Source organism: Taeniopygia guttata, chromosome 4 (genome assembly GCF_048771995.1).
Source record: "Taeniopygia guttata chromosome 4, bTaeGut7.mat, whole genome shotgun sequence".
Lineage (NCBI taxonomy): Eukaryota > Metazoa > Chordata > Aves > Passeriformes > Estrildidae > Taeniopygia > Taeniopygia guttata.
This window is the reverse complement of record NC_133028.1, coordinates 22,837,513-22,859,814: the sequence shown is the minus strand read 5'-3', so window position 1 is coordinate 22,859,814 and position 22,302 is coordinate 22,837,513. Positions and strand designations below refer to the sequence as shown.

General features: G+C 34.7%; 1 protein-coding gene across 2 annotated transcripts in view; it reads left to right on the top strand.

Annotated features, from left to right (window-relative positions):
• PDS5A (PDS5 cohesin associated factor A) overlaps positions 1-22,302 on the top strand; it is a 79,173-nt gene that overhangs the window by 37,407 nt on the left and 19,464 nt on the right. For both annotated transcript variants that reach the window (XM_030270949.4, XM_030270948.4), the window contains exons 8-21: positions 680-820; positions 1,848-1,963; positions 2,747-2,841; positions 3,749-3,894; positions 9,986-10,137; positions 13,343-13,456; positions 14,048-14,129; positions 14,865-14,913; positions 15,043-15,182; positions 16,201-16,316; positions 17,015-17,120; positions 18,008-18,168; positions 20,806-20,929; positions 22,079-22,237. In XM_030270949.4, coding sequence (XP_030126809.1) covers positions 680-820; positions 1,848-1,963; positions 2,747-2,841; positions 3,749-3,894; positions 9,986-10,137; positions 13,343-13,456; positions 14,048-14,129; positions 14,865-14,913; positions 15,043-15,182; positions 16,201-16,316; positions 17,015-17,120; positions 18,008-18,168; positions 20,806-20,929; positions 22,079-22,237 — 1,701 coding nt within the window. The remainder of the gene's footprint in view (positions 1-679; positions 821-1,847; positions 1,964-2,746; positions 2,842-3,748; positions 3,895-9,985; positions 10,138-13,342; positions 13,457-14,047; positions 14,130-14,864; positions 14,914-15,042; positions 15,183-16,200; positions 16,317-17,014; positions 17,121-18,007; positions 18,169-20,805; positions 20,930-22,078; positions 22,238-22,302) is intronic.

Below are 22,302 nucleotides of genomic sequence, written 5' to 3'. Positions count from 1 at the left end.
TTTAATACTATTCTCCTTACTTTCTTTTTCAAGTGTGTAATAGCTTTTTTTGCTATTGTGTTTGCATTGCTTAAATAATATTAACATACAGTATCTAATAGGAAGTATTAGATTTTAATATACTTTATATAAATCCAAAAATAAATAATTAATAATTTAGACTGCTTTGGTTTGTTTCTGTTAGATCACTAATGACCTTGATACACTAGCTATCAAATATTCCAAGACATAACATAAAGACATCTGACATTCTTTAAAATGGATTTGAAGCAAGAACCTTTATTTTCAGCATTTGGATTGGGTTTCAATTATAAGAAAACTTTTTAAAAGTACTAAATTTTTTTGTCAATGTTCTACTGGATGAATGTGCATTTTAAGTTTACGGTTCTTCTATTACTTGTTAATTTTGCTTGGGAGATAGTTTAAGACTTGACAATTTGATAATTTCAAATCTCAGTAAATATCTTGATAGAGTTAATAAAACTGAACTGAGAAGGATGTTTGTAATTTGCTTGAGCCAAAACTGTAAAGGTGAAATGCCTTGATGTAATGAAGAAATGGTGCTTTGAGTGCCTTCCATTAGTATAAAACCATTAATGAAACTACATTGAAAGATTTTTTTAAATAATGTTTGCATTATTGAAGGAAAATATACTACATAAGATTGTTTGTATTTTAGTTTTTTAACCAGGTTCTGGTACTGGGAAAGTCTTCAGTAAGTGACTTATCAGAACATGTGTTTGACTTGATACAAGAGCTTTTTGCCATAGATCCTCACTTACTGCTGTCTGTCATGCCACAGCTGGAATTCAAGCTGAAGGTGGGTTACAGTGTAGCTTTGGACAATCAGTAAAATTTTGGGGGATATTAAGAGTGCAGAACAGTGGATTTAATAAGTGTTCTAATAGGGGAATAAAAATTCTGTATTTATTGCTTTATTTTGAAGGTAAATATAATATTAAAGAAAGGATATTGGAAATTAGTATGCAATTATGTGCATATTGTACTTGCAATCATGAATTATGCACATAAAATATATATAATCATTATAATGATAAATGAATGCAGTCTAATGCAAAAGCATTATGTACTTAATCTTTGGATTACACCCAAAATTTATAAAGTAATTAGACTGTGGTTGGCTTATCTTATGAAATGCAAATGTGTTAGCTTTAGTTTGCAGAATTTTCTTTTATAAAATAATGCTTTAATAATAGGGGAAGTATTTCCTAATATTTTATCAGATTTGTTACTGTCAGCTAATAAATTAGCTGACTGATGTGAATCCTTGAAAATAGTTAATTTATCCTGATTTGGAAGTCTGGGGGGGTTTTAATTAAAGAGCTCTTTCCTAAGATTGTAAGTGGGCAAGCGAAATAATTTTGCATGTGTGGATCTACATGTAGGCTACGGTTGCAACAAAAAAAAAAGTAACCAAGAAATGAGTATTCGGTGAAATTACATGTGCCTTTCATTAGTGCACATGTGTTTATAGCATTTTAATTGGTGTCTTTTCCACACACATAAAATAGTCTTTAAAATGTTTTTTAAAAAATTATTTTTTATATTGTCAAATGTATATTAGAGTACTGTGGGTTTTTATTGCTGAAAGAAATGGTTCTTTCGAAGCACAGCTATCTATTCAGTGTCTGTAATACATTACCTTGATAGGTGTTTGTATATTTTGCCTCATATGAATCCTATAGGATAATTAAAGAGAATGAGGATTATCAGAAATACTTTCAAACTCAGATTTACATCTAACTGTTCAAAAAACCGAAAGACTATTATTACTAAGGTATTACCTAAAATGATTTACAGTTCCTTTTTCATGTTTTGATTTTTAGAGCAATGATGGAGAAGAACGTTTGGCTGTTGTTCGACTTCTGGCTAAACTCTTTGGCTCCAAAGATTCTGATCTGGCCACGCAAAATCGACCTCTTTGGCAGTGCTTTCTTGGGCGGTAAGAGAAATGGGATGGAATTCTGAATTTCTGTTATTTTTAATGGTTTTTTTTTTCTGTTTTCTTACAGTGTTGCATTTTTCACTGCCTTTTCAGAGGATGTAACTGTTTGTATTTGAACAAGTTCCTTATTAAATCCTCAAAGCAGAAAACTGCATACAGTTATGTTTTAGAAGGAAGAAGCCTGAAGGTCTGCTGCTATATTGCTATTAGCTATGGCCATATAAGTTAGATAGACAGCAAATATGCATAGCAGAATTTACGCAATAGCTTTGCCAGCATTGTCCAAAATTTCCTACTGTTCAGCTGTATCTGCAGCTGTATTTTGCTAGGCATTTATCTGAGTGAAGAGATAATTTTTTGTATGTAAACGTCGAAGTTCATAATTTTTAAAAAAGATAATGTTTTCAATTGGTTCCTGGTGATGCCAATTTACATTTCTATAATTTTTGTGTATGTGTGCACGCACACACACAATCAACATTGTACAGCGAACTGTGTTCAGAAGTCAGTGGACAAAATCCAATGGGTCAACATTTCATCCATGTACACCATATTCATTCTTTAATTTTAGTCCTTACTGAATTTCACAAGAAATAACAAATATTTATATGAAGTGCATTATGGAGATAAATTCAAAACATATATATTCTCTCATTTTGCCGTATAAAAGTATTTAGATAGTTAACAGAACATACTTTCAACACATGTTACTACATAGAGAATAATACTGATTTGCAAAGCTAATTAAAAATTAATATTCATTATCTTCTATCCCTCTAGGTTCAATGATATCCATGTCCCTGTGAGATTAGAGAGTGTGAAATTTGCCAGTCATTGTTTAATGAACCATCCGGACTTAGCAAAAGACCTCACTGGTGAGATGCTCATAAAGGAGATTAGAATAATCTACAAAATGAACAAGGAACTGTGTAACTGCTTTTGTACATAGCAGTGTAGTTCTGAAATGTACCAAGTCCAATACTTGATAAGGGATGGAAGAGGTATCTGCTGAGTAATTGATTTCTGTTGGAGATGAGTGCTAGTTATGTGAAGTGAGTGAGAATGAGTTAGAAAGAGGAGTGTGTGGTTTTGTGTGAACTCTGTCAGAGTGAGTCACTAAGAAGCTACCCATTGCAGAATGAATTTTAAGGTAATTTCAAGTTCTAAAGAAACTTTGGGAGAGGCAAAGCAAATATTGTTGCAACATCCTGACTTCTTTTCAAAACCAGTCACAGAGTTCCCCACTAGTCTGTTCTACTGAACTCAGAAAATACCTTTTTGCTGATCTAAACTCTGAAGTTTATTCTTCCTCTTACAGTATCATTTTAACTATGAAAAGGCTTTCAGACTTAACGGAAAATACTGTTGTTTTCAGATGCAAGCTATTCTACAGCAATTGTCAGTATTTCTGATTTATTATTTACATTTTTCACTCTTCAGGAACAAGTGTTTCTTTTTTTATTTCTTCTTATTCCCTCATCCCCCTTTACTTACAGTATATGCTAGTCAACTTTATTTCACTTTATTGATTCTTGCAAATGAAATTATCATAAAAGCTATCACTCCTACATTCTCCTGATATTTACATTTATCTAATTGTTTTATAAAACTTTAACTTAGAAAATATTTGAACAGGTGTTTCCTGTGGGTAGCTCTATATTTAATAGATTACATGGTTGTGATATATGACTGACATTTAATTGATTAAACATTAGAAATAAATCAGAATACATCACAGCTATATAAAAAAGCCAAGCTTCTCATTGTTTCTGCTCATAACAGAATATTTGAAGGTTAGATCACACGACCCAGAAGAAGCCATTCGACATGATGTTATTGTTACAATTATCACTGCGGGCAAGAGAGATCTCTCTCTAGTCAATGACCAGCTGCTTGGCTTTGTACGGGAAAGAACGCTGGACAAACGGGTGAGTGTTAATATTGTATCTTCAGCAATGACCTGCTTCTAATATACTTTACTAAAAGTAAAATAAAAAGAACCCAAAGCCACAAAATCAGAGAATCTTCAGAGTTGGCTATTAACAAGAATACTGAGGGAAAAATATTATTTTCATAAGAGAACACCTTAATGAAAATTCCATATTACGGTGGCATCAATCAAGTGTTGTTAAGCAAATAGGGTAATTGCCTTCTGATAAACACAGTTGCATTAAATAAGAAGATAAGAATGGTCACACATGTTAAAGCCGTGGTCACTATAACCCCTTATAATTCTCACAGTGGTCAATTTTGGCTTCCAACAATTAGTGATTTAAGGATTTTTTAAGTCTACTGGCCCATGCTCATAATAACTTTTAATAGAACTCTATTCAGTGTATTTATCAAGTTCTTTCTTGTATTTATTTGTACTTTATAAGCCTCCATGGCATATGCATCAGTAAATTCAAGTTTAGTGCATGTTTGGGAGAAGTAACGTCACTGTTAGCTTTTAACTTGTCTGATAATTTGACTGAGTATCTAATAGATCTTGGATTACATAAAATAATGAATATTCTTTGACTCGTTTATATTTAATAAATATGAATACCGTATCTTCTCCAATTCTTTGTTTTCTATTCTGAAGAATCACCTAATTAACTTCCATACAAATTGTTACACACTGCTGATCATTCTTGTCTTGATTGGAACTAAGACATTCTTGTCTGTTGGAACTAAGGTGACTGGACTTAGGAACAATGTGCCACTCATCAGAACATATGATTTTGAATGGCGTTCAGAGTTTGCACTGTTACATACTTGATGATAATTTTTTTTCTTATTCTGAAACATTCTGTCTGTCTCTTTTGCTATTTCTGAGCACTGAGCTGACAGTTTTGGACAATATTCATGTTAACTTCAGTGTTTTCCTTGAGTAACTTTAAGTGGTATACTGCCAAGTACTGTACATGCAGAGTTAATGCTGATGGGAAAACCTGTCCTTAATCTGAATTTCTTCCATTTCATATTGTAACAGTTCAGTAGCATGACATTTTTCTGCAATTTGTAATTACTATGTTGCATCTGACTACCTCAGTAAATTTTATACATGCTGTTAATTTTGTAATAATTTTTCATATGTTAAATGTCAGTGATTCCTTTCTGACTTTGTCTATAGGTTTATTTTGTTCGCTTCATTGTGAAAATTAGTCATTTATTTATAGCCATTTTCCCCTATGTTTTAGTTAATAATTAATTCACAACAGAATTTTTATTTTAAGGCCCTCTGGTACAAGACTTGGTTGGAAGTTTTTTGGGATCCTATTGCGTTTTACTGATGGACTTCTGGGTCTGCTAAAAGTTATTTTTTTCTTAGATAGAACTTCCAGTTATATAAAGTTCAGTGACACATTTCCATAACTTATTTTTCTGTAGTGTCAGCTCTTTGTTGTCATTACTGTTCTATTTCAACCTGTTTGCCCATTCCAAATCAGATGTTATTATGAGTCGTACATAGTTCCTCTTCAGACCCTTTGGTTTCTTTCACATTTGCTGTTTTCAATCTGTCTGTGGATAGATTGCAATAATAGAATAATAAATATTTGGTTTATAATGTCTAAATTCCTGTAAAAGTCATAGATGTGTTACCACCTTTTGTAATTAAGATTGCAAAATCTTAATGACTTTGTTCCTGCTTGCTTTATTAATTTTTTTTTAAATGTGTCTTAATGATACTTAAAGAAACTTTTTCAGACCTCTCTCTTGGAATAAATCTGTTTGTCTCTCAGCCATACAGAAAGGGTCTGGAAGGCTTCCTGCTTCTGTAATCTTTAGTGAAGATGTTTAGTTATTATGGTTTTAATAATTTCATTTTGAAATTACTTGCCTATGCTTCATCAAGGATTTACTTTAAATTTGCCAGAGCTTATGCTGTTTCCTGTTAACATTTTTTGGATGTGGCTCCATGCTCTTTGAAGAGTGATGCTTAATAACAGACTTCTCTGTGCAATGTAGCCATGTTGATTTTTTTTTTTTCCTTACTACTGTTCTTTTTTGATAGGCTGTAGGAAGGATGCCCCCTATGTCATTCTAGCTAGTTACTTCAATTATTTTCTTTTAATTTTACATTTTTTGGTTCTCTTTTTAATTGAGAATGTTACTGTAATTGATTTTGAAAAAGACATCATCTTTACACAGAGAAATACTGATTTTGAGTATGTTCACTATTATAAAGCAGCTCTTCATTTAGTTGTACTTGCAGCTTGCCATGGCATATTTCTCAGAAGTGATCAAGATCACCTTCCTTCTTTTTCAGCCACTATACATGTCCAAAAGTTCATTTATGAGTTCCAAAAACTTTTAGTATAGCCACCACTTCCTACTGGGACTTAGCACCTAGTGAGAAGGGGATGATTGTTAGTGTGTCTTTGCCCGTGTCTCTGTTTTCCTTTAGCATGCTGCTGTCAGTAAGAGGCAGTCAGCTATTACTGCTCAGCTGTATTGCTGATTTCTACAGAGCTAGGTCTTTTTTTTTGTGTGTCTTTAAATAATTTTGTGTGTCATTAAATCATTGTGGCGGCATGTAATATTCCTCCTGTGTTTGACTAAATCATTTCACAGCAGTTGTAAGTTTGATGTGTTGTATTTCAAGGTTAGGTGCTTTTTCAGGCAATCACTGAAGAATAACTTCATCTTTGCTTGATGTTTCTCTTAAAAATCTCTGGAGAGAGCTTTGATGAAAGTATATCCTGAGGAAAAAATAAAATTGAGCACTGGCTGGAAACTACTACAACAAATACTTAGCATTTGAAGTAGACCTTAGCAATATAGGATGTGTTGGTAAATATAATTAGTGCTTTAAAATTAAGATCAAGGACTTGTAAACGTTCATTTGTGTATTTTTATTTTTAGGATTTGTCTTTAGTTTGGGAGAAGAGCATTGATAATGTCCATTATATCTTTGTTTTACTATGTAGGATTTTCTCAATTCCAGGCTGAGTGCACTATTCCTATTTTAATAATTCCTTTTCTGTAAAAGAGCTCTATATTTTGCTGGCTGCATTTACCCTTTGTAGCTGATTTCTGTTGGACACATCTACTACAAACTCGTAAATGATCGTTCATCAGTTTGATTTCATCTTTTTGGGACTGCAGTCATCTGTCAAACAAGTATTGCTATTACTGTGAAAAGAATGCTTGTCCAACAGGCTCAAGTAAAGTGCCAACCTATAATTTCAGTTCTGTCTGTTATCTTTATAAAGCAGGGAAAATATTTAAATCATACTAACTGGTATGCCATTTAAGTGATCTATTTTTTTCCTCCTGACCATATTCTGATTGACTCAGTTTTGGTAAAGATAGTCTAAACACTTCCTAGAGTAAAAGTTTCTGGCTAAAAGACACTACTTAATTTTTTAAAGGAATGTCCTTAGCTGATTTGATCTGTATAGACATTTGCATGATCATGGTAACTATTTAGAAAACAAAAACAATTTTAAACCAAACAAACAAACCCCACTTCCACCAATAGTTTTCAAATCCATTTTTATTGCTCCAGATGGAAAAGTAATTCTGGTAACATGCTTCCCGAAAATTGAAATCTAGTTTTTGGTAATAATTGTTCTTAGGAAGGCTCCATTGGAACACTTTTTCAAAGAACTTTCCACCATCTTCACTTTTCAATATAATTAGGAGACATTTTAAAAACAAATAACAAAAATACTCTTGTCCATTATACTGGAGTAATCTTAAGAATCTAAGAAGTTAAGAGAGTTTTGACAGCTGACTTCATTGGCATTTCTCCCAACAGTCTTTATGGAGTAGAGACTCAGGCCTTTCGTAAGAACTGACTTGTACTCATCAGCTTGAAGTCAAGAGCTATAGAGTGAGCTGTACACCCGTTTTTGGTTCCTCTTCATGCATTTTTCTGCGTGTGTGTTAGTTTTAACCGTATTGAAAACTATTGTGGCTTTTTCCAGATGAAGGAGAACTATTGTAAGATGTTTAAAGTTATTCTGATGGGTAAGGGATTGTAATGAACTTTCAATAGCAATTTTTTTCAAAACTCATCCCAACAGTCATCAGTGGAGAAATTTAATTATGTTGGTCAACCAAGGAAGCTAAGGTTATCAAAATTCTTCTGTTAATTAAATCAGGGTAGTAATTCTGTTAGCTGTGTTTTATGTATGCTGCCTTTGAAACTGATTATTATATTCCTCTTTATGCTTATTTGCTGTTTCAGCTTTAATTCTCAGAAGCATCTTACTCTTTTTTTTTTTTTTTCCCTACATGTATCTTCTATTAAATGACTTGCTTTTATGGTGTTCAAAACGTTCTCTAAGTGGTTTGGTCCAGTGTCTCCTATTATCAGTCTGCAACTGCCTTTCTCTTTGCTCTGAGATCTACTGTACAGCAATTCACTAACCAGAATTCTATTGGCAAGCCAAACCTCCTTTCTTTTGTAACTCCTTGTTATGCCTTCATTTTAGGCTTAAATATTCTGGAATCATTTCTAGAAATCCATTTTTGTTTTCTTCTGACAACTTTTTCCATCCTTCCTGTCTCATATAGGAGATATCATGAAGTTATCACCTTCCTTGGAAGGGTATATCTGAATGCAGAAAACTATTAATGCTTTTCTGAAAATGTTTCCCTTTCAGGTCTTTATTTTCTTTAAAATGTGTTTTAGATTGTAACAGGAGTGTACAAATTCCTGCAGAAAAGTTAAACAATAACATCTATTTATAGCTAGAGTTTTTCTCTTTTGTGAAAACTAATCACTGTGTTATGTTCTAGCAAAGTCATTACTATCTTGACTTATCTGTCTTGGTTTTAATACTTAAAAAATATGTAACAAAATAAAAGTTTGTTCTTTCCATCTTACTGTTATAACCTACTCCAACAGCCAGTGGTGTCTTGTGGTGACATGAGCTATATTATCTTGAAGATTCATCTTTTCTTTACCCTTCAAAAAAAAGGAAATCATTCAGTAAAACTATTAAGAAATTAAATGTGCAGTACCTCAGTGGTATTGAGTCAAACTTTCAGTTTAACAAGATTGAAGAAGTTACAGTATGAATAATAGTATCTACATTTATGCTTCATAGGCTGAAATGATCGGAGCATTGTTAGTCTTTGGGAGTTCAAGGCCAAAAGTGATACCTAGTGTGTTGAGAATGAAATTTCAGTTCTCTTTCAGTTCAAATTTAATGCATTTCTTCTAAATTATGTGGGGAAACAAATGTCTTCTGGGGTTTACTGTATAAATAATTCAGCATGAGACACTATACTGCCTAAATTAATCCTGAGGTCAGTTTTGGTATAGTTAGCACACAAATTAGCACAGGATGGCTTATGGGTCTTGTCTTTTAAATTGCTTAATAGTGGGATATTTGTTATTTACTTTACTCTGAGAGTATACAGTTTGATCACCAAAAACAAGATGGAGAACCCATGAACTCTTCTCATAGCTCTTGTTCTCTGGGGTTTTTGTTCCTTGATCTCTGCAGTCTTAGAGCAATTGCTTTGAGGCTTCAGCAAAATGGGCCTCTCCCACTGTTGTGGAAGGTGGCCTAAGAGTTCGAGCCTAACAGGTTTGGCTTGGCTTGGCCTAGGCTCCACATCTCCCTTGTCTAGGCAAGGGTGCTATAAGATGGTGCAAGGCAATGGGAAGAAAGAAGTCTGCCGCTTCTGGTGCCTGTCTCTGAATAGTTAAGCCTTACAAATCCTGACTCAATAAGACACTTCTCCAGGCATACGTGTTAAGCTGTACTTAACTTCTTTTCTGCTGGCTAGCTCCCAGATTTTTTACGCTCAGCACAGAGAAGTACTGAAGTTGTGGGTACTGACAATATTTAATCTGCACAGTACTGGCAAGAAAACCCTTACACAGGCTTTGCAAATTTTCATCTACAGGCTTCAAACAGCATTTTTCAGCTTTTGAAGTGTCTAAATATAGGAGATCAGAAAGTGGCTATTTTGTCTTTCATGCTTCTACATCTTTACTGTATTTTGTATGTTTTATTTATTTATTTATTTACCAAAACCAATTCCCCAACTTCTTTTAATTTCTTCCCTCTCAAGTGGCGAGTAAGAAAAGAAGCTATGATGGGTCTTGCCCAGCTGTACAAGAAGTATTGTCTTCATGCTGAGGCTGGAAAAGATGCTGCAGAGAAAGTGAGCTGGATAAAGGATAAACTTTTGCACATATATTATCAAAATAGCATTGATGACAAGTGAGTCAATCTAAGTCTTCCTAATTTTAATTGTATAGCAATAAGAGATACACTGAAAATATGTTCTTACCCTGTGAAAGCTGTTTATTTTCTATGGGTTGATGTATGGTATATTTAATCATTAAGACATGTATGCACATATTCAGAATTGTTGTATTATCTGTTCATTGATTCATTTTTATATACTGATGGCTCTAGATCTGTGATGATAGCAGATTTTCATTAGCTAACTACTGTGTAGGAAAAAAATGGTTACATCAGGCACTTATGATGCCAGCTGTTGCTTGCCTTACTCCTTTCCAGAGACCAGGTTGTTAAAATCCATCCTCTGTGAGTTTTATGTGTGTCCACACCACAGTACATACACAGATCTCTCCTTTTGGTATATGGACCTTTAGGTAGGCCAAAAGCTGAAGAAACATCAGGGGTGCTTTCACATTTGATTCATCTGTGTTTCATGACTCAGTCCCTTTGATTTTTTGAAATACCATTTTGGTGTTGAAAAAAGTATTTTGGCCAAGGTTTTGGAAGATTATTAATAGTCTTTCAAGAAGAGAGAAGCTGTGATATCACACAAAGGCAGAATTTCAGCCTAGATTTTCAGTGTGGTAGACTCAGAAAATTTTTTACAGTGTTTCTTAAGGACCTTGCTTATGCAGCCTGCTACTTCAGAATGTTTGTTACCTTGTTACCTAGCCTGAATGGGCCAATAGCCTTCTTCAGTTGCCAGTTCCGATCCTAAATTTTTAAGCACTGCAGTGGTGAAGGCTCTCGCTTTGTTCATCTGGCTGATTGGAAGTGGGCCATAGTTACATATTTGAATAGTTGGCACCTTTTTTGAAAATTGGGAAGTGTTCACATAGTTTATACAAAGCTAATTCAGCATATACATAAAAATATACTTTAGTTTGCATTGAGAGGTTTCTGGTTTTTCTATCATGTTTACATCTCATTTTCAGCACACAGGTTTGATAGTGGACAGAGAATGAATCAGTTGTATAGTGAATGGGACAGATGTTTTCTGTATTTCTGCTCAAGCAAAAGCAGAACACTGATGGAAATGAGGCAGGGAATTTTAAGGGAAGAGTGTGTCATCAAAGCTGAGTTTTTTTCTGACGTGATTTCAGAAAGCCTGATTACACTATTGAAACTAGCTCTTTCATGAGGAAGCATGGGTTGTATCCTCTTTGTTTTCTGTGTGTCCACACAGAAAGATTGGTGGCTTGATTTTTAATGTTCTTCTAGGTCAGTTTGATACTCTAAATTTTAATTCAAATGCTACTAGTCTTCAAGGCTGACAATTAAGTTCTTGCTCAGTGACACCATTGGGTTTGTTTCCTGATCTCAGTGGAGGGATAAATGTGTTTGTGCTTTTGTCGGGATTTTAGAGCTGTAGCACCTGAAGAGATGTAGAAATGCTATGATCTTTTAAGACAGAGTGTATCCAATCCTTTAAACACATAAGCCAGCATGGGCCAAAATTAGCCAACTCTGGCCTATTTTTCTTCAGTAATGCAGCAAAGAGGATAAAAAGTAGCAGTGGACAGCTCTGATCCTTGGAGTATTTTCCACAGGGTACATGGGTTAACAGTATTTCTTTCAGAAGATAATAGTGCAGTATCACACAGAGTTCAGGCACGAAGTGGAATAGAACAGATTTTTTTCCACACATTGATAACTTTGTCACTTGATAATGTTTTTGTTGTTGCTTGACTGTTGATGTACACATCTATTCAAGACTGAAAGTTTCTGACCATAAGAGCTGCCTCTCCTGTATTCTCTGAGCTGCTTTGTTTTACAGTAAATGCATAGGGAATGGAGTGAAACAGGCACATCTGAAACAGTGCCCTGTTACCAACTATTGTTACGCTAGCCAGTCACTTTCTTCACAGGAGAGAAGTGTGTCTTGAAGTTGTTCCCACTTTGTAAATCTTGACCCTTACCAAGGGGGACCAGGGAAGGGATGATGCAGTCATTCCATTTGTATTGACTGCTTTTCCAAAACATGTATCTGTTGAGACATGGACTAGAGCAATATTCATAAATTGGTAAGAGCTCTGATGCCTCCAATCTCCTAGTATGTTAAACCGATGGAGTCCCATGAGCTCTGAAAATCCTGTTCCCCAAATAATTTAGTTCTTGGAGTCATCACTAGGAAAGTGTACATTTAAAGAGACAAAGCCAAGTTCTCTTTAATAGTAACAGGCTGTCTAGAGATTGTTGAATCCATACATATGGTCATCCTTTTATTCCTCTGCCTTGCCATCCTGTCTCTTTGGATTTTCTTTCAACAGAAATTAGCTGTGTGAGCAGGAATAAGGCATGTTTGATCTTGCTGCTGTGGTCTCAGTACAAGGCGCTCACAGAGTTCTTGCTAGAACCAGTGCGCTGGTACATAGTGAAAAAGTTTTAAAACTCAAACACACAATATGTGTCAATAAATATCAAATTGTATTGCTGAACATTGTGCACAGCTTTCGTTAGTATGAATTAAATTAACATTTGAATGTTCTTTCATGGGGGGGCTATAATTACATGAACTACTCAGTAGTAGTGAGTAGTAGTACAATTTGTAGTTCAAAGTTGGTATGTAATGTAAAACTTCAAATGTATATTTAAAAGATAATTGGAGATTGTTTTTGCTGGTTTGGTTTGTTCTCAGTATGCCTTTTGCCCCTTTAGTTGTATATGTTCTGGTGTTCATTCATCTCCACCTGTTTAGTGCAGATTTTTAGCTTGTGTATTAGAATGAGTAGATTTTCAAGTACAATTTTAACCATTCTTTCAAGGATAGTTTAGATTTTTACTTTCCCTCCTCTTTGAGTTAAATTCTTGTGTTCTTTCTCCTTTATTTGAGCTTTTTACTGTCAGTGTTCCTTCTGTATATTAGAATAAACAAAGGGAAATTTTCTGATCCTAAAGACAAGGAGAATTTGGATGGTGACAGATTACTCCCTCTCTTAGAGCTGAAAGTGAAAGAATGTGGAAAAGCTTTCAAGGAGCAGTTTTTTCTAATCTTTCTATCAGTAGTGGAAGGAGTCTTTGCAGCTGAGAAAAAGGCCACTACTTTTTTGTTTTCTTTCTTTATTGAAAAATCTGCTTTTAATGACTTCCACTATTCCTTGTATTTCAGCTTGCCTGGAAGGTATTGTTTGACATGTACAGTAGTGATTTCTCTTATTTTTTTTTTCTTCTTTTCCTTCAGATTATTGGTAGAGAAAATATTTGCTCAGTATCTTGTTCCACACAATTTGGAAACAGAAGAGCGAATGAAGTGCTTGTACTATTTGTATGCTAGCTTGGATCCAAATGCTGTCAAGTAAGTATAGTTTGTATTCAACAAATACTTGCTTTCTTAGGCTTCTCTAACATCTCTGTTATCTTACTTGTATTATATAATAACACTACAGCTAATGCATGCTTAGCATTATTTTCAAATAGCATAGTATTTGAAAACATTTCCCTTTTATATACAAACCTGACCCATCCATTAGACAAGAGGATCCCATGATACTTGAGTGGGTTTATCCATTCATTTTCATGCAGGCTTAAAAGTGTGCAAGTGATGACTTTGAGGTTTGCTCTGTATTAGGAACCGTGATGAAGATGTCTGTAACTGAGTTCTGGTTGATGCTGGACTGTTTTTATTTTGGGTGGTTTTAAGAAATACTACAGGTGTCCTCCATATGTTAAATTGTTCCTAGAAGAGTAAGAGAGATGATGTTCTGTAAAAAGAGAAAATCAGTTCCACCTTGTTTTCAACATTTATTTTTAATATTTGGTAGGTTTTGATGGTACCTAACAGGTGTTGCACTTCTAAGATAAATAAATTAACAGTCTTGTTTATTAAAGCATCCAGCATGTTTTTGTCATGAAGAAGCTTTTCTTCTCTTGTTTCCCATTTTTGCAGAGCACTGAATGAGATGTGGAAGTGCCAGAACATGCTAAGGAGTCATGTACGAGAATTGCTGGATTTGCATAAGCAGCCCACTGTACGTTTTGAAAATATTTATGCTTTATCCAGTGGATCTGTGGGACTAATTTATTGGGGGGTTTTAATACTGTATTATTGATTCAATGTAACTTCATTATTGATCGATTTCTGTATGTAGACAAAATTCCATTCTCACAAAGTAAATTTACTTTCTGTAATGCTTGAAGGTATATGACCTCCTTCTGTTGGTCATTCTTTTGTAGTACTGCTCAAGAGCTTTGGAACGAGTTTTAAAAGTTTCAAAGTTTTTTGTTTGCTTTTGACAGACCTTTTTTCTTCCTCACTTTCCAAGAGATTTTGAAAATGGAATATGTTGTAATATAAAGCAATGATTTCTTTGTTGGTTAGAAAAAATAAGTTTTAAGTATTTGTACTGGAATTTTACTAGTAGAAATTTTAAGTAGAAGGGCATCGCTTTGAGGTTTTGTGAGAGAGTGGGCTTGTGGGAATTTTCTGTTTTGGAGGGTACTGGAGACTTTTTCCTGATTTTAACCTGTTATGTGAATTAGTGTATTTTTGCAGTTCTTTGTTACAAGAAGATTTTTCACCTTTCTGTGTAGTAGCTGCTAATGATAGTTACATTATTCTAGAATCTATTCTTAAAACAAAAACATAAAACATAAGATTCAGGAGTGGAAAGTAGCGCTGCAGAAGAGCTAACAGATCAGCTTAAGGTATATTTTATAGAGGATATATTGCTGATTTGTTTATCTGTTTTTGCTGTTGTCCTCAGTCAGAAGCAAACAGTGCTGCCATGTTTGGAAAGCTGATGACCATAGCAAGTAAGTGTTAATGACTTTCTATAAACATTCTATAAACTACTACAGCATTCCTAGAAATTGTATTTCTGTGAATCTTAGCCTGCTGAAGTTGCAAATTTATCTCATGTTAAACTGTTTCTAATCATACAGAAAACCTTCCAGATCCTGGAAAAGCACAAGATTTTGTGAAGAAATTCAATCAGGTTTTGGGTGATGATGAGAAACTTCGGTCCCAGCTTGAACTGTTAATTAGCCCTACATGTTCTTGTAAACAGGCAGATGTCTGTGTGGTAAGGAAATGGAAAAGCAAACTTTAATACCATAAATATTTGTGCTTAAAACTGCTACCTGGAATTAATGGTCACCTTAGTTACCTAAATATGGTTTTTACTTGTTTCTAATTTTCAGAAAATGCCTTTTCGATTAACCTGTAGAGATTAGGGAAAAGATAATTGCAGTCATTATCTTAAGAAAACATTAGCTTTATTCCTTCCTGAGATTGCATCAAGCATAATGTGTAAAAGACCAATTTATTTCTTCAAAATATTTTATTTCAAGTGCTTGTTTTTTGGTGGGGTTCCCAAACTGTCTTTTCACACCGATTCAGCTTTCAAGTACCAGCAAGTCATCTGTTACCATTTGCATATTATTAATTTATTTTTCATCCTAGAATAGTATTTTGAGATCACTTTTCTTTTTCTCATGTTATTTAACCACTTTGATGAAAATACACACATTAATATTAAAATGTACTTTCCCAGATTCTGCCAATCACCACAGATTTTTTTATGGTCTAAGGCAAAATAAGCAATATCATTGACAGAGATTACAAAGATCACAAAGAGCATCTACAAACAGAAATAGACTTTTTGGTTTTGTCTAATGGCTCAGAAGTTTTACAGGGAAGGGACCAGGAAAATTTTCTCATTGTTATGAAATCTAATGTACTGCCAGGGTTACCCACAGTTTTTTCTGGATTACACTTGACAACAGACATATACATTCTGTGCACTGCACTTCTCTCTTCCTTAAAGCTATTTTGAATCTAGGCTGCAATTCTTAAGAACACCTGAAGAACTCTTAACTATAAACCTATTTAAATAATTTTGTGAAGTGTGTCTGCTTTGAATGTAACGTGATGAAGAGAGGCGTGGAGATGCCAACAGGCCCCCCCCCCAAAAAAAAACATTTCACTGATTATATAGACAATCTCTGTGGTAAAAAAATTAACTATATTTAGCTTACTCAACATGTTAAAGAAATAAGTAAAATGAGTATAATTCCTGTTTGTATCTAATGTTCTTGTAGAGGGAGATAGCCCGGAAACTTGCAAATCCTAAGCAGCCAACAAATCCTTTTCTGGAAATGGTCAAATTTCTTTTGGAAAGAATTGCCCCTGTACATATTGACTCAGAAGCCATTAGGTAAGTTTGAAATATCTTGAACAACTGACCATGAATTATTAAATTATGCTGGAAATAGCGAAAGAAAAAATAATTTTCTTGGTATTTAAATTGGTCTGTCCTAGTACTAAATGTGTGGGTGAGTTGTAAATCAAAATTATGTAGATGTATTCATTCCCAGCAACCTAGAGGATGCAATTTCTTTTGATGCTGCTTTGCTGTGCTGTCTGTAAAATTATTTTTAAAATGTAGCAGTTTGTGGTGAAAACTCTATTTGTAGGCTTCAGGTGAAAACTATGAACATAATTTTTCACATAGTTCACTGCAGCACGGTCTTCCATATAGTATCTGAATAGCTTTTCTGGGATTGTGTAAGAGAATGTTTTGATTGCTTTTGAGACTTGTCTGGCAACCTAATTACATTCTGAAACTTCTACAAGTATGTGTTGATCTATTTCCACCAGCATGGTGGGGGTTTTTTGGGTGGATTTTTTTTTTCCCCCCTTAAGAATTCGTTTTGCAGAAAGTGAAATTAGAAGGAAAAGGACTAATATAATATCCTGAAAATAGCAAAAACCAAACAGCAATGCCAGCACCACCCTTGAAGGACTGTTACTTTCCCTGTGTGTGTTGTGAAAACCGAATAATCTTGTTTGTATCTCCAGCCTTTAACATTGTTATACTTACTTCTTTGTTCCTTTTTGTATCTCTCATTTCAGTGCACTAGTAAAACTAATGAATAAATCCATAGAGGGGACAGCTGATGATGAAGAGGAGGGTGTAAGTCCTGATACTGCTATTCGTGCAGGGCTTGAACTTCTCAAGGTAATCTACATTAATGCAGCTGTAATGGAAGGGACAAAAGGGGCACGAGTAATAAATTAATATTAGCATGGATTTAGTAGTTATTGTTTAGATAATTACTTTTTTAATGTATGAGACTGGTTATTGATAATCACATGAAAGAAGAATAATGGAAGAGATGGTTTGTTGGAAGAAGTATGTGTTGAAAAGGGTGCTGAGTGTTGAAATTTACATGTTAAAGAAGAAATTGGTTTCTGCTTAGGGAAATTGTACAGAAGAAGGTGTAGAGGTAAAGTGAGAAGAGAAACAGGGAAACTGGGAGAGACATCTTTTTTAGGGTGTGTATGACACTGGAAGGAGAATTAGCAGTTAGCTCAAGAGCTACCTTGAAGAGAAAAAAAGGAACTTGTGTTCTCAGTGGTGCTGGTAAGTGGAAGGAGGAGAAAGAAGGATTTGAAGTATCTGAAAACAGTAGCCCATGTTTTGTTTGTAGATGTCTTAACCTTCTTAGTTTCTTTTTTGCTCAGGGGCTATAGATTCTGGAGAAATTAAAATTTCAGTTCAGTTAAATTAGGTTGAAAAGAAGTGTTCTTAAATAGGTTGCAATATAAACAAATACTCTTGAATAAGTGTTAATTTGAAGAAATGTGTTTTTATATATTCAAATAGTGTAGTATCTTACAAAATATTTGGAGGACAGGAGGACATGAAAAGCAAAACCTAGATTAATTTATTTGAAATTTATATATAATCTTCTCCACAATGCAGTTATTGAATGTAATAGTTTCGTATGGGCATGTAACAGCTATTTATGGTGATAGTACTGTCCATAAACAGTCATCATTTTGTTTTTCTGATTATTCATTTACTATGAATAAATATATCTTTGTTTTAATGTGTGTCTGCAGGTTCTGTCCTTTACACATCCTACCTCGTTCCACTCTGCAGAGACCTATGAGTCTCTACTGCAGTGCCTCAGGATGGAAGATGATAAGGTAGCTGAGGCAGCCATACAGATTTTCAGAAACACGGGTCACAAAATAGAAACAGACTTGCCACAGATAAGATCGTGAGTATTGTTACGTGCTGCTTTTCATATCTGGAATTCTGCCCCTTGATGTGTTGCCCCTATCTAGTCCTGTTCATATGAACATCTTCTCTTCCATGATTTTGATTTCCTTCAGTACCTTTCTGTCCATATCCCTTCATTTTTTAATTCTGTGCTCTCACGCTTTTTATGTGTTTATTGAACATGTTAGGTACTTCTACAAAATATTCTTATAATAGAGACATTAAAACCAGTGCATAGCAAATCTTTTAGGTTACAAAATAAGCAACAGCAAAAATACAGCAAAGATATGATTGCTTGGTATAATTTCTACTCATATCTGTCCTTCACACGATTTTTCCTATCTTTGTAAGGAATGCAGATGCAATCTGTGATACGGTTAACAGCTCTGTTTGTTATTAAACAAGATGGGAAGCAAAATCTAAAAGCAAGCATGGATTTCTAGCAAAGAATAATTTTGTCTGTCTGTAAGTTGTCATGCAGTTCATGCTGTGCTGCTGATTAAAGCTGCATAATCCACTAGGTATTCACAGACTATTAAATGCCTTGTGAGTAAGATCTGAAACCTTAAAATCAGCCTGTCATTAACTAACTTGTCCAAACAATAAATCGCAGGTTTCAAGTTCTCATATGTTGAAATAGTATTTTGGATCTTGCCATGCTAAAATGCAAAGTGTATACTTCTAAGTTTTCTGCAAATTAAAGCTGTAACCTCAGCAATTCTTTTGAATGGGGGTCAGATTTTGGACGAAAGAATTACAAATACAGGTATATGAGATGCATTTTAAGACATTTGTAGGGGTAAAAAGAAAGAAAAGCCCAGCAGTCCACATTGTCAGTACAGTCCCCAGTATAGTCCTAAGTGTCTTTGGTTCCCTACCAGAATTTAATGAATACTATATTGTTGGGCTATATCATGTTCTCTCAAAAGATCTGGATGCTGACATTTCTTTGACTTTGTGCCTTAGCCAGGTATTGGTGAAGTTTAGTCTGGGAGGTCTTAAAAATGTAACTGTTAGAGTGGAGGTAGCATCCTTGGCATGGTTTCCAAGCAAGTCAGATTGGCATTTCAAAAAAACAGTCAGTATTTACAGTTGACACAAAGAGAAATATTTCCGAGGAGAAGTAGATGTTTCAGACTTCATATATTCAGAAATTTTTATCATAAATGAATGATCTGATACAATCAACAAGATAGTTTGTTTCAAGGGACCTTTTGTATTTTGGGGTTTTTTAAAAGCTTCTGTGAGCAGGCGACTTGCTGTCACTTGAAGCAGCGTTCCCCAGCAGCAGCTCAAGTTCTTCTTTCTTGTATAGGAGATGAATAAGGGGTTTTGTACCAGTTCGTGGACAAAGACTACCATATGACTCGAGACCCTGATGAAAGTACTGGCCATACTCAAACAGAGCCTGTGGACCATGTGTAAACTTGTAGATGTAAACGTGTAAAGGTGCATGTCAACATTTCAGGTTTCACCTTTTGCAGATTTGTGTCACTTTGGGGTGTGCTAAGATGTGGTTTGTGACTGCTGCATCAAGGCCTGGCAAAGACACTTTAATGTACATGTACTTAACACCATGAAAGCTGTAGGTTAGGCATTGAAGCTTATGTTAACTGTAGGTTTTACTGAATTTTGTCCTGTTTTGGCTCTTAATCAAATTTGTAGAATCTTAGCAGGTTTGAGAAGAGTTTTTTTTTTTACTTCAGGATACTGTTAACATGTTTCTCAGTGTCTTTGGTTTGGTTTTGGATTTTGTGGGGATTTTCAGTAAACTGAGGTTTGATTCTTTCAACCCAGCAAGTTGCTCTTTAGCCTCAGTTGCTGATTTTGATTATGTACAATATGTCAGCAGGGTGCTGAATAGTACATTTACTGAATACTATAAAAGAGCTTTTCCAGAAAGCTGGAAAAATTTTGGGGATGTTTCTGTGTCTGACTCTTTTAGGAAGTTTTTTGTGTTAGTTCCTGGGTGAGTTGCCAGGTGAACCTGCTGAGTTAGTGTCTCAGCTGCTGAGCTCTGAGGAGACAGGCTTGCCTTCCAGCACTGCCTGGGGAGTGACACTGAACAGTCTGACCAACATGGACCTGGTATCGGGAGTGGCTTCTGCCCTGCGCTTTCCTTTGTGCCTTCTGATCAGCAGATAGATTGCAGGAGATTCAAAATCTCACAGCAAAGCAGTTGTTTACTTGGGTATACGTTGAGTATATGATTAAAAGTTCTGTAAACACACTGATGTTCAGTGATTATTCTTAGCTTTCACAGATTTTCTTCAGCCCTGTCATTCCCAGACTTGGATAGTAAGTCCACGAATTCATCCTACCTGAAATTGTAATGTTGCCCCCACCTTAGATTTGTCTTCCTAAATAGCTTTATTTGATCATTATTTTATTTTACGTTTGATTTTTTTTTTCCCTGTGGGCTGTTTCCTTCTTGTATGTGTACAGTCAGATATTCAAGTATTGCTAAATACAGTTCCATCCTGTTTTATTACTTCGATTGTGATCTTTCCTGAACAGACTTCAAAGGACTACTTTATTTATAAAATAGTGATGATAGATTTGTGTGTGTGAAGATACTTATTTTTTTGTAGATTGCAAATTGCATTTTGAAGTATTCTATTTACTGTTCACACAGAACACTAATTCCGATTTTGCATCAGAAAGCAAAAAGAGGCACTCCTCATCAGGCAAAACAAGCTGTTCACTGTATACATGCCATATTTTCAAATAAAGAAGTACAACTTGCACAGATCTTCGAGGTATGTGTTGTCTTTTTGTTTTTAAGATTGGTTTCTGTTATCAGTTGATAGTAGTATTTAAAATTAATTCCTACTGTTTATTGACAGGTAACAGTTTATGGGGTCAGGAAGCCTGTAGGTGTATGGTAGTTAAGTTATTAATTTTACAATCGCAAGTCATTAATATTCGTGTCTTAAAATCACAATTTACTAGTATTCTCATGTCTGATAGTTGAAGGTTTTTCTTTTTATCTGCATGGGAGAAGTTTGGGAGAAGTAAGCTAAATATGCTGGCCAGATCCACAGCAATTCCTATGGGGACGTGTTCAGGAGATGCTAAATGAGAGATAACATGCCCTGCTGTCATGCTATATTGAATTACCCAGCTGTAAGGTCTTTACACATAGAGCCTTGCCTCACTAAAGCAATTGGTGCAGAGCAACTTGGCTGTAAGCTCAAACATCAGCTTACTGCTCACTTACTGCTTCCTTAGAAAAGTTATTAAGCAAAAAGACTTTCTATACAGAGCAGTTTATACTTCTCACTGTAGTCTTTTAAATAATAATATTATTAATCTGCACTTGTAAAATGTTTTTGGTTTATAATCTTGGCTGTTTTTGACCCTGTGCATAATTTATAAGTGTGAAAAGCTTTGAATTAGGCTTGCAGAGTTTGATTTCTGTTTAGACTTCTGTGAGAGTGCTTGTTCCTTCCCTCATACCACTGGTGCAGTGGTGTAGGGTGATACAGGAATTATCCTGGTGACTGTTACCTGGAAGGTAAATACTGACAGCTAATAGAAATAAATGTCTCTGGTGGCTTCCAAGGTTTTGGCTGTTGTTTTCTTCTATTGGCAGTTGGGATTCAGGTTTTCACAACTTCACAACAAAATTAAGTCAAAGTTTTTTCCCATGTCACTCAGGTTTGAATGTATTTCACGTTAAAATAAGAAGAGAATATAGAATTTGGTTTGCCCTTACCTGAGATTTTTATTTACTCTTGTGGAATAGGAAATTTTATTCTTTATACTTCTGATTGCTAATTTTATTAATACTTTTAGAAAAACAGTGAAATGCATAAGTAATACAGCAGTAAAATAACTATTTTAAGACATGTTAATTTATTAACTGAAGCTGAATTTTGAATTTTTAAAAATTTTTCCTTCCCCAGCCTCTTAGTAGAAGTTTGAACGCTGATGTACCAGAACAGCTTATAACTCCCTTGGTCTCTTTGGGTCATATTTCTATGTTGGCTCCAGACCAGTTTGCTTCTCCAATGAAATCTGTTGTCGCAAATTTCATTGTGAAAGATCTCCTAATGAATGACAGGGTAAGATTATCTTTTTTTTTTTTTTTGTAAGTGCGTACTATGCTGTTAGCCTGTTATGAACTTTG